The sequence below is a fragment of the Trichophyton verrucosum genome (genome assembly GCF_000151505.1).
Source record: "Trichophyton verrucosum HKI 0517 chromosome Unknown contig00361_33.r1.exp, whole genome shotgun sequence".
Classification (NCBI taxonomy): Eukaryota; Fungi; Ascomycota; class Eurotiomycetes; order Onygenales; family Arthrodermataceae; genus Trichophyton; species Trichophyton verrucosum.
The window spans coordinates 1-14,817 of record NW_003315401.1 but is presented as its reverse complement, the minus strand read 5'-3'; the positions used below and the strand labels follow the sequence as shown (position 1 = coordinate 14,817).

The 14,817-nt window shown below is 50.4% G+C and overlaps 3 protein-coding genes across 3 annotated transcripts; all 3 read left to right on the top strand.

Moving 5' to 3' along the window:
• Window positions 1-1,884: 1,884 nt before the first annotated feature.
• TRV_04697 (uncharacterized protein) lies at window positions 1,885-2,518 on the top strand (the record flags this gene model as incomplete). The annotated part of the gene is made up of 2 exons (XM_003021134.1): window positions 1,885-2,004; window positions 2,102-2,518. The coding sequence occupies 2 exons, from the start codon at window positions 1,885-1,887 to the stop codon at window positions 2,516-2,518; spliced, it is 537 nt and encodes a 178-aa protein (XP_003021180.1).
• A 309-nt stretch (window positions 2,519-2,827) lies between these two features.
• Window positions 2,828-4,975, top strand: TRV_04696 (uncharacterized protein; the record flags this gene model as incomplete). The annotated part of the gene is made up of 4 exons (XM_003021133.1): window positions 2,828-3,926; window positions 3,999-4,032; window positions 4,095-4,263; window positions 4,328-4,975. 4 exons carry the CDS (start codon window positions 2,828-2,830, stop codon window positions 4,973-4,975), a joined length of 1,950 nt encoding a protein of 649 aa, XP_003021179.1.
• Window positions 4,976-11,764: 6,789 nt separating this feature from the next.
• TRV_04695 (plasma membrane H(+)ATPase, putative) lies at window positions 11,765-14,774 on the top strand (the record flags this gene model as incomplete). Its single annotated transcript, XM_003021132.1, has 6 exons — window positions 11,765-12,017; window positions 12,064-12,546; window positions 12,584-13,128; window positions 13,195-13,425; window positions 13,499-14,724; window positions 14,750-14,774. The coding sequence occupies 6 exons, from the start codon at window positions 11,765-11,767 to the stop codon at window positions 14,772-14,774; spliced, it is 2,763 nt and encodes a 920-aa protein (XP_003021178.1).
• Between the last annotated feature and the right edge of the window lie 43 nt (window positions 14,775-14,817).

The following is a 14,817-nucleotide window of genomic DNA, read 5'->3' as shown; positions in this document are numbered from 1 at the left end:
AACCTTGGAACAGGCTACCACCATAAGTTTAAGAATATTATTGAAGTTACTTCTGGCTTATTACCAGGGCTAACTAATATGGCCTCACGGAAGGCCACATTTACTGATTCTACCATCCTTAGCATACGTGAGATCCACTACGCTCAGCTTTTGGCTGCAAACATTGCTAGAAGAGTTCCAGGTCTCGGGCTGGTTCTCCCTTCCGTTTCTAATCCACATTACTAATTTACATAGTAGGTAGGTGCACTTCCTACCTAATTGTTTACTTACAGCTGTGGCCCCTCGAAAGGAAGGAGTCAACAGTAAAACGGTATAACCATGGGTGGGAAGGTGGGAAGGTGCAGCCGAGATCATATTAGTAACTTCTGCTATAGGAAATTTTCTAGAGTAAACAAACAAATAAACAAATAAATAGACATTCCATCACAGATCTGGAAGGAGGATCCCACAGTCTTTAACGAAAGGGGAGGAGTATCTTGAGTTCAAGGACGCTTGCTGCCCCATAGCAATTCCTAGATAAAAACCATCTTATCATCTTCCCACGTAGGCCTCAACAAGTGAATGAGAATATGTTCCTGAGGTAGGATAATGGCATGAAAATACATCATGGGTATGGCGGTTTAAGGCCCAAGATCCGGATATATAGATATTCTTCAAATGAAAGAAAAATCCTTATGCAGCTTAATGAGGTTTGCTGGTGGTAATAGGTGGACGAGCATTGTACGGTCAACCTATAAGGATTCAAGCACCACAGGGGGATAACCGTAGGGTAATGAGGCACGCTTCATGGTAGCAGCTCTTTCCATGCTTTCCACGGAGATTTCTCAAGTGAGAAGAGCGAATTATCACGGCGTTGCTTGAAACGACGTCTATATGGACCACATTCTCCGAGCTGTGGTTTCAGGGTGATTATCTGGCGGTTTAATATAACAACTAAAGGCTCCCTAAATTTTTACCTGCTCTGGGAATCTGGAGGCCGTATTACCAACATGGTTTGTATTTAGCTCATTCGCCCTCGGCCACATGGTTTATCATGATCGAGAGGAAGCCCTTTTTGTATGGCCCTAACTACAGGCTGATCATGTCCACTCATGAGTAAACCCATTGTATGACGAAGCCTCGGGTTCCTTGTCTTTAGGGCGCTGGCTTCCACAATCCTGGAATTTTATCCCATAACCAGGAGAAAGAATCTGCTGTCAGTAGAACCGTATTAGGGGTATCTAGCTAGGGCTTGTTCGAGGGTATTTAGTACAGAGGTAGTGGGAATCCATCTCCTAGCAGCCTCATCAAGACACAAGAGTATCAGCCTGAAGGTCGAGTTAAACTCTATTCCAATTACATAATCGCAATCACATGAATCACATGACCATGTTGCCATTGTCACCTGACCATAACTTCCTGTTTAGGTTAGTCTAGGACAGCCAAATTTCTTCCTTCTCCTTGAAACTCGCAAGAGAGAAAAACCCTTCTCACCAGCGCCCAACAACTCCTGTCTTCATCACCTTTCTCTCTTTCTTTGAACACTTTTCATCACCTAATTTTAGCAGACAGGCTGTCTTATCACTTGTATCTGGCCTGCTTGGATCTTTCCTGTCTCCTTTCTTGAAACTGATAGTGGAACAACCGGCCGTAGGCCCTTTTTTCTCTGAGCCTGCTGCTTGTGGCCGGGACTGTAGTGACAAGATCACCCGTCAAGCATCAAATAGAGACCTTATCTACTGGATCACGGATAGCTTTCCTACTCTCAGTAGATACAAGATACAACATAGTGTGGAATCTTCCGGTCCCAAAGAACCTGCAGATACCAGCCCAAAACCAGCCATATTTGCAAGTACTAGCTTTCACATCCTATTCACATAAAATCGGTAGCAGCCTCTATCAGCCATGTCTTCTGCAGTAGCAGAGCTGGATGGCTATCTCCATTCTATGCTTTCCTTGAAGCCCCCTGGTGTGTCTGGATCCAAAATTAACGGCATCACTTCATTGTGTACTGCCAATGTTCAGGTTAGTCATACGCAATACTCTCCTGACACTCTCACTTCTTGCAAGCTCTTTATGACTAGAAGGACCCTAACTAACTTCTTTCTTCTCTTCTCTATAGTCCGAATCGGTGTTGATACAAAAGATCTATACCCATTTTAAGCGAGCACCAGGGACACACAAGTTGGGCGTACTCTATGTCGTAGACTCTGTAACTCGACAATGGGTAGAATTAGCACGCAAGGCTGGCCAGCAGATTGGCGGCAGTGCTCCGGATGGAACGTATGCTGCAGGCGTTAACCGAGTGACCGAGCTTCTCCCAGTCCTCATGACTGATATCATAAACAATGCTCCTGAAGACCAAAAGGTACGCGTACTCTTAGACATGAATCAGACTCAATATCTCCTGCAAGGTGGAAAGCGAAATCTCCTCTGCAGTGCAGAATATGATAGACCTAGGCATCTGCCAGCATGGCGTTGCCTTAAGACGCCTAAATCACCGTATCACGAAACTCCTTTTTTCCCCTTATACTTATGACTTTATATCCGCTGCCCTTCTTGAACAATAGGTCATATATCATGCTGTGGCTGAATAATTCCCACTTACGTATATCCGTTTTTTTTTAATTTAGGACAAAATCAAAAAGTTGGTGGACATCTGGGAGCGAGGATACACATTTCCAGCCCCCATGCTCCAATCGTTCAAAGACAAGCTAAATGCTCCAGTATCTCAAAGTAAGAAAATGCCCCCTTGGAAAAAACGCCCTCTTGAGTTCATCCCCATTGCTTTTAGACAAGTGGTTTTCAATACAGCCATGGGAATCTATACTTGGGGGGGGGAACTCGAATGGCTGTAAGTTATAATAATGGACGAACATTTTTTTCTAATGTACACGCAACTTTCTTAGACGTTGAATCTACAACACCAGAAGGGTCACCGGCTCCAAACTCCTTTGCATTCGGTGGATCAGGTCAACAGCCGGCTCCTGCGGCTCCTGCTGGAGGTGCTGCTGTTCCTGATACATCAAGCATTTTGAAAGCACTTGCTGAAATGGCAAAGCAAAACACAGCCGCCCCAGTCGCTCCCGCCGTCCCAGCAACACAGACTAGCACAAGTAATGTATTAAACGCACAGGCTGCAGTCCCGCAAACAAATGCACCGCCTGTAGACCAGACTGCGCTTCAATCTAACGGGCAGTCCGTAAACCCCTTTGCTGGAAATCTTGCCGCCCAATTCCCAGGTCTGGCCAATACCGCCCAAAACATGTTCCAAAACCAACCCCAAGGTCAGGCTGCAGGTGCAGGCGCAGGCGCAGGTGCTTATCCTGGTCAGAATCCGCTTGCACAATTGATACAGCAGCAGCAACCTCAGCAGCAACAGCCAGCCGCCCCAACTCCTGTTACTCCAGACCCCCTTCAGCAATTAAATCTGATCCAGCTTCTTGCTGCACAGGGTATTCCACAGGAACAGTGGGCTACAGCTCTTCAAATTTTAAATCTTTCCAACGCAGCCAACGCAGGTGGAATGGGTAATATGAATCCTGCTGCACTGGCAGCCTTTGGCCAGATGCCCGCAGCGAATCAGAATGCTTGGGGAGCAAATGCGCAGCAGCCCGAGAACTCATCACGTGACAGAGACCGGGACACCCGCTCTCCACCAGGCCAGTACCGTCGCCGTTCACGGTCTCCTGGATGGGATAGACGGCGTGATGTTTCTCCTCCTCGTCGGCGCGATAGCCCTGTGTATGGTGAATACCATGGTGACTCTCCTGGCCGTAGCCGCGGTGAGCACGGTAGAGGAGGCCGGCGAGGGAACGAGTACCGCCAGCGCAGTCCACCCGGTAGACGCCGTCGAAGCCCTAGTCCTCGCAAGGAGAGCAACCTCCCTCCTCCGGGACCGAAGTTCATTGACTATGACTATTCCATTGGAGACGGAAACATTAAAGGTTCGTTTATAGATCTCTTTATTAGGTCTATGCGTCTATATGAAACAAGGAGCTAACGTGTATATTATATAGTTCTGAGCCGGACATTATTCGTTGGTGGTGTAACGTAAGTACCAGTACATCCTGCTTGTTTATGCCTATGATTTAATTAACACATGGGGGGGTTAGCTCAACTGAATCTCATCTCCGATCGCTCTTCTCCCGCTACGGCACAGTTCAGACATGCATTGTCAACAATGACAAACGACATGCGTTCGTCAAGATGGTCAACCGGCGCGATGCCATGAATGCCCGCGAAGGAATGGAGCAGTACAAATCCGGAGACATGCAGCTTAGAGTAAGTCATACATCCGTTTGCCCGCATATAAATAGCCTGGTAGCCTAACCTTGAGTTATTCTAGACACGCTGGGGAGTTGGATTTGGTCCCCGAGACTGCAGCGATTATCATACTGGAGTCAGCATAATACCCGTTGACCGGCTGACTGAAGCCGACCGCAAATGGCTCCTTACTGCAGAGTACGGTGGGACTGGCGGCAAGCCCATCGAGAATGGAATGGTTGTTGAAGAGCCCGATATCGAGATTGGAGCCGGTGTATCTTCCAAGGGTACGTACAAAAACCTAAAAGGCCTGGAACTTTCTACCTTGTGTTTTGCATGTAGACTAACTGAAACAACCAAAACAGCCATCAGCCGACGCATGGCAACCGACCAGGGAGGCAAGCGTGGCCCTCAGTCGAGCCGATATAGCCATGAGCGCTTCCGCCGCAACGAACGCAGCGGCGGCGGTGGTGGCGGCGGAGGAGGAGGAAGTGGTGGTGACGACAGCCACAATAGCGGTAGTGGCAGTGGTAGCGGTGACCATGACCGCGACCGAGACCGTGACTCTGCCTCTGGGCCCAATGCCAATGCTATAGGAGTTCCTCCAGCCGTTCCAGGGTTCGGCTTCTCGTTCCCTGGTATGCCAATGTTCCCGCCTGGGTTCATACTTCCAGGCACGCAGACGTCGACCACCGGAGCCCCATCACAGCCTAATGCACAGGGCCAGTGAATCATAGGAACAGAACGTTGAAACGGCCTCCCCCTCCGTCTCCCATGCATGACATCAGTATACGGTATACCTCCACGGCGTTTTTAAAAGAGTCATCAACCCTTCGGTCAAGGAAATGCTTTCTCCCCCCCCCAAAAAAAATAATCCGAGCTAGTTCGCGGTGTGCCAGTCGCGAATGAACCAGAACAACCCTCCCTCTGCAACAAAATAAATACCCTTTTTTTCCCTCGACTTGCTATTCTACTTACTTAACCCAGGCCGGCGTTTGAGCTTACTTTTGCATCCCTTTTCTTCTTGCTTTGTGTAATTGATTGATCTGTTCTTTCCCTATCTTCTTGTCCCCTATCTTCTTGTTCCCTTTTCTGGCGTGTCAGTGGCTTTCTCCCTTCTTCTTCTTCTTCTTTCGCCTTTCCTCCTTTTCAAGTCTTGTACAGTATTTAACCTTTTTGCTTCTCTCAATCACCTTACTTACTTGGGGCACATATGTAATGGCAAATCCAATGCAATTGCTATCTAATTCTTCATCCGTCCCGTCCAGCCGTAAAAAGAGAACAAGCTTAGCTAAGCTTCATCACGTGTAGATCACCTCGTCTTAACTTGCAGCTTCTCGCAGTTCTTTTTTTTTTTTTGCTTCTGCGTAGTTACGGACACCGCATAAGTAGTTAGGTCGGGTATAAAAATAACACCTGAAGTAAGTATGGAGCAAGCTGCAGCGTCATAGTATCGTCGTACCGAGGGAGGTGAGCAGCAGCAGCTATCCGTCTCCGCGAACGTCATGGGAACAAAAAAGTGGGAACATCGCCACGCTTCACGAAGTGCTTGTTCATTGCTTATCTGTAGCACGAAGGCCACCCATCGTCCAACCCCCCATCACCGAGCGCATGCTTGGTTCATTTCTTTTTCGTTACCCTTTTTTGCTTCTTCATCCTCCTCTCTCAATGCGAGGGAGTCCACGGAGTACTGAGGTTGAAGTCGAAGCCGAAGCCGAAGACGAAGACGAAGAAGAAGCAAAAGGGCTCGGGTAGCTTGTTTTGTTTATATTCATATGTTATTGTTTTGCTGATCTCGGACGTAACTAACAAACTTAGGTAGTTAGCTTACTAGAGCCCAGCATGCATACCCATCCACAAGCTAGGTACGGGTACACTTATGATATAATCAATGGATATATAAATGGGGGCGAGGGGAGGGAGAGAGCGAGAGATAACACTACTTGACTCGCCGGAGCAACTCCTACCAAGCCCCAGACCCAAGAGTTATCACCACCCAGAAGAACCACCAGAACCGACGCCCGCCGCCAAACCACGCATCTGCTCGTCCCCTTTGCTGACCCCTGGCAAAGCAATATGCAGCCCAGCGTAAGTGGACCAATGGCAGCACGAGAAAAGGCAATGGTCGCAGTTTCAAAATTCATTTCCTAACTACCCATGGGACTCCACCGACCAACCCACGTCGACATCTGCAGCATGACGAGGGAGCGAACAAACAGCTTGGGGCAAGCTTCCTCCTCCTCCTCCCCCCTTCATCGTCGACTTATTCGTTTTTCCTTGCTGCTCGCCCTTCCTTTCCCTCGTCCCTCCCGCCGCCGCCTAGTCGCCAATGCTTGCGCCGAGCACGATCTGCGAAATATTTACTTGGGATAAAAAGGGAGGAGGAGGGAGGCATTGGCAGGTCAATTGGGCGGATAAAGGGGTCAAAATGGCTGGAGGGCGCCTTGGTCCAGCTTTGAGCGGCTGTGCTTGCTTGGTGGTGGTGGTGGTGGTAGTGGTGCTGGGCAAGCGAGGTGTCATCATGACTTGCTTTGTGGGAGCTTGGGGGAAGCTATCCTTCATCCTCTTTCGCCCCCCCTGTCCTTTTGTCCTGCTCTTCCTTGACTACCGCGAGCTAGTCCCGTCCTGCAGGTTACATACTTACAGCGGCTTTATTACTTACATACGGGCCATACGTACCATACGGGGTGTGTATGGTACGGAGTATTTGATACGGGTACATAAGTACAGTACACTAACTAACTAACTCTTTGGAGGAGCTCAAGCTCGAGCGAGGCGAGGAAGAGAGATGAGGTAATAATTAAATCGTCATTAAAGTGCAGCGGGAGAGCGATACGAGGCATTGTTACTCCGTACATTACAGAGCAACTGGCGGACATGCCCTGTATAGATTACTTTACAGCGTTATTGCTCTCGTCATTATTATTCATGGGGATTACGCCCCAAGATACGCCTGGGGGTCCTCTCCATCGTATATGTAAGTATGTATACTTCTGTCGGAAATGGCGCCTGTTCTCCCCAGAGAGGACCTAAGGGATTTTAAAAAGAGAAAAAAAGAAAAGAAAAGACAGCTGCAAGGAGCGTCAAGGGTAGGCCAGACGAAGCGGAGGAAGCTCTCTGCTCTGATTGACCGGCACGGCCTTTACCCCCAAGGCATACCAGACTCGCTAGCTGCTTCGATTGATGATTTGCATGCATCACCGATGACACCTGGGCATGGACCACCACCCTCCCGAGAAATATTAATAGGCAGGCCCCGTTACGATGGCAACGGGAGAGGGATAAACAGCGAGACTGCCTAGCTCTTTTTGAGACGGTGGATAGCAATATAGAAGAACATCTTATATGGCCGTGATGAGGTCACCGTCTCACAATGGCTGCTAGTTACTGCAACAGTTACAGCAGCAGAGGAGTTGCAGCACAGCACAGCACAGCACTAGCTAGCAAGCACGCGAAATGAAGAGGCCCGTCTCCATACACTATTAGTTACATACATACACGGCAGCGGCAGCAGTAGCAGCAGGAGAAGAAGACGCCTGCATAATAATGCGTGAATAAAACGACACAAGACCGCAGGCAAGCTTTTCTAGAAGACGCGAAGAAGGCGGGAAAAGCGAGACAACACAGAGCCAGCAAGAGAAGAGCGAGAGAGAGAGAGAAGAAGCGACGCCTTGGGAGGTGGATGAAAACTTTGATTCATCTTGCGACCTTTGCGGCATTTTCGTGATTCGTGTGAATTTTTATTTTTTTATTTTTTATTTTATTTTTTTTTGCGCTGGCTTGCTTGTTTCCAAGTCCCGCGGAAATCCTTCCTGACCCGCCCCCGTCCGTCCCAGCTTTGAAGCAGCAGAAAACGAAGGCAAGACGAAGACGAAGAAGAAGAAGATGCTCGCTCGCTTCACTCTCTCCAAGGGGAACACCGGACGACCCATTCAACCGTCACCTAACCAGACCCCGACGCCGTTAGCGTAGGGCTTGGTCCAATATAATACTCCAAGAATAATGCTACACTACGGAGCACTGCCTACAAGTATGGGGAGAGATTGAGGAGAACGAGTCTTGTCTTGCTCGTCTACCCGGCTTGGCGATTCTACTGTCTTCTAAAGCATTGATGTGCATAATCGCTATCTTGCTTGTTTGTTCTTGTTGTCGTTGTTGACGACCTCAAGCCGTATCTCCCCGAGATGGCGGGCCGGCCGGCAGACGCAATTGATAGCCATATAACTACGGTGACGAGTTGGATGGCAATTGCGGGATATACGCCGTGTCAGAGTGCACAGGCTAGAAGGAGAAAAAAAGAGACTTCTGCTCGACATCCGCGCCAGCCGGAGCCAGAGCCGGAGACCGTTGGATTGGGAGCAAAAAAAGGGCGGAAAGGAAGCGTAAAAAAGTTAAGATGTGAGATGACGCTTTGAACCTCGACTGGGGTGCAGGAAGGAAGATAGATATGGAGGGAGAAAAAGAAGAAACGAGGTGCCAGAGCCAGAGCCAGAGCCAGAGAAGAGAGAGTCCGGTGACACTTTTCTCGCACGCATGGACGGGCCCGTACCGACCGATATAACCATGCCTGTCCATAACTATTATTATTATTTACTTACACACTGAGTTGTTGAACATGTCAGCGTGGCCGCCCGGCATATAACTAGACGCTAGCATGGCATGGGCATGGCTGGGGGGACATGGGGCATGGGACATGGCTTGCAAACCCGTCCATGCCCACGTCCACGTCCGCCGTCCGCCGTCCATCTCATGCCCGACGCACAGGCAAAACGGTAATCTATGTATAACAAACAAAAGCAAGGAAGAGAGGAAAGCAAAGAGATTTGACAAGGCAAAAAAGAAAAGATGAGAGATGAAAAAAAAAAAAGGAACGACGCCCCCCAACGCCCCAAATCTAGGGGACTGGAAGAAGATGGCCAAGTGCCGCTGTTTCCATCCCTCGTCGATTAAGTTGAGCAGGCGGTCGTGTGAGCTAGGTGTGTCATCCTGCCAACCGGTTCTGCACAGACAGAGGAAGAAGAGAAGAGAAGAAGAAGTAAAAAAAAAAAAAAGGCCCGGCAACGAGTCCCCGAGTGGCTCTCGCATTCCATTCCATTCCATCCATCTACACCGCATCGATGGAGGAGTTTTCTCGGTTTTGCCTCTTTGTACAGGAGGTACCTGCTGGATAGTTAACCTAACGAGGTACTCCACGTTTACCCGCTGAGGGTGGCATGGCATGGCATAGCATGGCATTATTAAGTAACTACTTCTACCAATGGCCCAGGTTTGAGTGAGTATTAACAGCGTCTATAGATAGACCTTGAGAAAGTAAGGAAAATAGCTGACTGTTTGACGGCAGAAGCAAGATGCAAGCCAGCCATTGACCAACGAGCGCAGCTGCATTAGAGGCCGTCATCGACAATCACCTGATGGATGGAAGTTGAAGCACCCTAAAGTAAAGTAACCTGGCCTGCAGCTAACATTATTACTCCGGCATAACCTTTCAAAAGCAACGATCAGCCACCGACTAAAGCTAGCTCGTTAACAGGAGCAGTCAAAGTGTCTGTCTGTCTGTCTCTCTGGTAAGGCTTCAGGCTTCAGGCTTCCCGTCATAAACTCCCGTCGTCGCGTTACATCCGCGTCCTTTTTTTTTTAAGTACGAGCCAGCCTAACCTTCTTTTCTGCTAGTCAACCAACTCCGATCATGCAGAATCAGTCTTTCGGGACAGCCTGACCTTAACACTGATACTACTACTACGGAGTCCTACGACTGACTGGCCTTCTCTCTATCTTAACCTTAAGCAAGGCCCCTTCTTCTCCGTCTCCGTGGGGTGGAGGATTATTTCCCCTTCTGGCCCTGCTTGCTTTTTCACCACCTTTAGCTCCGAAGTTGAGGACTTTTTTCTTTTACTCTTAGAGGTTAAGAGGAAGTCGAGGCGTCAAGTCGAGCGAGTTTGCCGAACTTGCCGAAGGGAGTTTTTCTTTTTGGTTTTGAACGGCCAGTCCCAAGGAGAAAAAGTTAGCATCCTTAGTCAGCGGGGCCTCTTTCTAGGTACTTAGGTAGGTACCGTACCTGGTTAGTGTTGGTTATTATGCGGTCAGTTTGAGACTTCCGACGAGGTATAAAAAAGTGAGGAAAAGAAAGGTGAGCAAGCAAAAGAGGTGAGTCTGATTCGGTCGGCAGGCAGGGTCGGAGGGGGGCAGATAAGCAAGAACAAGCAATTGATCTCGTCGGGAAGAAAAAGAAGAGAGAGAAGAAAGAGAAAGAAAAAGAAGAAAAGATGGACGCTGTAACGGCCGAGTTATTTACCTCGTTATGGTTGATACTTGTATGGAGTATGCAGTACATACATACGTAGAGATAACGATAGAGGCAGAGAGAAGGCATACAAACAAAAGAGAAACAAAAGAAGAGACAAATAAGAAAGAAAAAGACAGGAGAGCCCTGCCTCAGCCTGCGTGTCCGTCCATGGCTGACTCGCCAAGGGTCTCTGGTCTCCCAGGTGCTACTATCAGCGCTCTACCATCGCACATCACCTCTTGGGGTTCTTCAGACAAGCCAGCATGCCAAACCAACGCCCAGAGACGCTGCCTCTGCTTCCTTCAGATCTCCTTCCCTTCCCCCCTTGGCATCGTGACGAGTTCGTCTTGGATCTACGACATGGATGCGAATTGAGGGAGCGCAAAGGGAGCTCGCCAAGTGTTTCGACCCTTCACTACATAGTATAGTAAACGACTTGAACATCGTACACACTTCTTAACAATCACGTAGTTAACTAAACCACGGCACGGCGGAGAGGGAGGAAACCAACACCCTTGTTCCCTTGGTTTTTTTTTTTTTTTCCTTGGGTGCTGGCTGCCCTTGTCCTGCCTGCCAACCCCATGGGGGATACGGGACTTGACTGACGACTGACTCCTCTCTTGTCCGTCCTGCCTGCTCGCTTGGTTCGTCGTCGTCGTTACGTTTTTTTTTTTTTTTTTTTTTTGGTTTTTCGCCTTCAAAGGCTCGTCAAAACCGCTTGTCCTTGGCCTCCCTGGTCCCCTTCACGTGACCACGGAAACTCCGTCAAGCTTTAGAGGCGAGCGAGCGTCAGAAAATTTCTGACTTGATATGAAGAAGAAGAAGAAGGTGGTTTAACTAACTAACTAGCGAGACGGGTAAGGGAGGCCATGTGGAGAGAGACAGGAGGGGAGGAGGGTTGAGAAAGAAAATTTTCGTTCGTGGGCTCTCTCCACTGCGACCAGCGGCCAGCGTTACAAAGATTGATGGTGATAGGTGATAGGCAGCGGGAGGGGGAGATAAAGATAAGTAAGGAGAGGGAGAGGGAAAAGGAAGGGAGATGGATGGAGGCGTATGGAGGAGGGAGAGGGAGTGTTATTGGCTCGGGAGGCAGGCCGGTCGGTCAGTCGGAGTCGGTTCAGGCCCGTTCTAAGGCCGAGGAGTGGTAGAGGCAGTCTGAGGATGTACTCCTGGAGTAGACGGCGACGCAGACGAGGTAGTCTTGTGTAGAAGTGACGTAGTAGATGGAGGAAGAGGATGATGAGCAAAGATCGAGCTGATATCGGCCGTGAGAGCCGTCCGTCGAGCGAGGAGAAGACTTCCGCCCAAGGCTTCCTCTGGCTGTTCCCTAACTGGCTTCTGCTGCTCTGCCCTGCCGCCGTCCTAGCCGACTCTTCCACTTACTCTTCTTCACTCTACTCTTACTTACTACTATCACTACTGCTATCACTCTACTATTGCTGCTGCTGCTTTACTGTCTGCGCTCTTCTCTCGTCTGTGTATCATGATGGTAAATACCAAAAGTGACAAGACGTGACAAGACGTGACAACACCAGCATCGCCGAAAGAGGAAAGGCCTCCAAAAGAAGTGGGCCTTTTTTCCTTTTTTTTTCTTTTCTTTTCTTCTTCTTTTTATTTTTTCAGCGCTAGTCCCGATCGAGTTTTACCGCGGATACGCCTTGGAGCTCCCTTGGGTCGCCTGTATCCTTACGCCTCCTTACCAAAGTTACTCACCTTTCGAGTGTCGTCTTATGTGGGCGTCTTACCATACCTTACCGGGGCAGCAGGCGGTCGCACCCACTTTTCATTTCTCCTGCTGGCGCTGCTCGGCTTCTCTTCTTATATCTTGCTCGCCCTCGCTCTTTTTCCTGCCTCTCTCTTCTTCCCTCCTCCTCCTTCTCTTCTTCTTCTTCTTCTTAACCCGCCATCCTCTCTTCTCCCCCTTGCGTCTCCCCTTCTTCTCTCTCTTCTCGCCCTCTCCTCCCTTTCTTCTTCCTCTCTGCAATTCCAGCCAGTCACTGCGACTGCGACTGCGTCTTGTTCGATGAGCACGTAGGATCGCCGACCAGCTCCCAGCTTACGACCAGCTAACGACCGAACCTCACGACCACCCCACGAAGAAAAAAAACCCACTTTCAATTCAAATAAGAAAGAAAGAAAACAAGTCATTCGCAATGGCCGACCACGCAGCCCAGGGGCAGGGCCAGCCTGTCCCGCCAAACCATCTCGGCACTGCTGTTCCCAGCGGCCAGTTCGGCGGCGAGCACAAGGATGAGGTCCAGCAGCACCAGCAGCAGCAGACCTCGGCCGCGTTCGACGAGAAGAAGGGCGCCATGCCCGAGGACGACGAGGAGGACGAGGACATGGATCAGCTCATTGCCGACCTCGAGTCTCAGGACGGCCACATCGACGAGATCGACGAGGAGGACGATGACCAGCCCGGTGGCGAGCGTCCCGTGCCGGACGAGCTGCTGCAGACCGACACCCGCACCGGTCTGACTGATGCCGAGGTCACCACCCGCCGCAAGAAGTACGGTCTCAACCAGATGAAGGAGGAGAAGGAGAACCTCATCCTCAAGTTCTTCTCCTACTTTGTCGGACCCATCCAGTTCGTCATGGAGGTAAGATTTCTTTTCATAGGACTTCAATTGATTGATTGATTGATTGGTACTAACCAAAATGTATAGGCCGCCGCTATTCTTGCTGCCGGTTTGAGAGATTGGGTTGACTTTGGTGTCATTTGCGCCCTTCTCTTGCTCAACGCCTGTGTTGGTTTCATCCAGGAGTTCCAGGCCGGTTCCATTGTCGACGAATTGAAAAAGACCCTCGCCCTCAAGGCTGTCGTTCTCCGTAACGGCCGTCTTGTTGAAGTCGAAGCTCCCGAAGTCGTTCCCGGTGATATCCTCCAGGTCGAAGAAGTGAGTACTCCATATCTTTGCTCTGACAGCAGAGACTACTTGTTACTGTAGAAGATAAATGCTAACAGGTTAGGGAACTATCATTCCTGCTGATGGCCGTGTTGTGACCGAAGACGCTTTCCTCCAGGTCGACCAGTCTGCCATTACCGGAGAGTCTCTCGCTGTCGACAAGCACAAGGGAGACCACTGCTACGCTTCCTCCTCCATCAAGCGTGGTGAGGCCTTCATGGTCGTCACCTCCACCGGTGACAACACCTTCGTTGGTCGTGCCGCCGCCCTCGTCAACGCTGCCTCCGCCGGAAGCGGTCACTTCACCGAGGTCCTCAACGGAATTGGAACTGTCCTGCTCATTCTCGTCATCTTCACCCTGCTCGTTGCCTGGGTTGCCTCTTTCTACCGCTCCAACGGCATCGTCACCATCCTCGAGTTCACCCTGGCCATCACCATCATCGGTGTCCCCGTCGGTCTGCCCGCTGTCGTCACCACCACCATGGCTGTCGGCGCTGCTTACCTCGCCAAGAAGAAGGCTATCGTCCAGAAGCTCTCTGCCATCGAGTCCCTCGCTGGTGTCGAGATTCTCTGCTCTGACAAGACCGGAACCCTGACCAAGAACAAGCTCTCTCTCGCTGAGCCCTACTGCGTCTCTGGTGTCGACCCCGAGGACCTCATGCTCACTGCCTGTCTCGCTGCCTCCCGCAAGAAGAAGGGTATCGATGCCATTGACAAGGCCTTCCTCAAGTCTCTCCGCTACTACCCCCGTGCCAAGTCCGTCCTCACCCAGTACAAGGTCCTCCAGTTCCACCCCTTCGACCCCGTCTCCAAGAAGGTCTCTGCCGTCGTCGAGAGCCCCCAGGGTGAGCGCATCATCTGTGTCAAGGGTGCTCCTCTCTTCGTTCTCAAGACCGTCGAGGAAGACCACCCCATCCCAGAGGACATTGACGCCGCCTACAAGAACAAGGTCGCCGAATTCGCTACCCGTGGTTTCCGTTCTCTCGGTGTTGCTCGCAAGCGTGGTGAGGGCTCTTGGGAGATCCTCGGAATCATGCCTTGCTCCGATCCTCCACGCCACGATACCGCAAAGACCGTCAACGAAGCCAAGACCCTCGGTCTCTCCATCAAGATGTTGACTGGTGACGCCGTCGGTATTGCCCGTGAAACCTCCCGCCAGCTCGGTCTCGGAACCAACATCTACAACGCTGAACGTCTCGGTCTCGGTGGTGGCGGTACCATGCCCGGATCTGACATCTACGATTTCGTCGAGGCTGCCGATGGTTTCGCCGAGGTCTTCCCCCAGCACAAGTACAACGTCGTCGAGATCCTGCAGCAGCGTGGCTACCTCGTTGCCATGACTGGTGACGGTGTTAACGACGCTCCATCTCTCAAGAAGGCCGA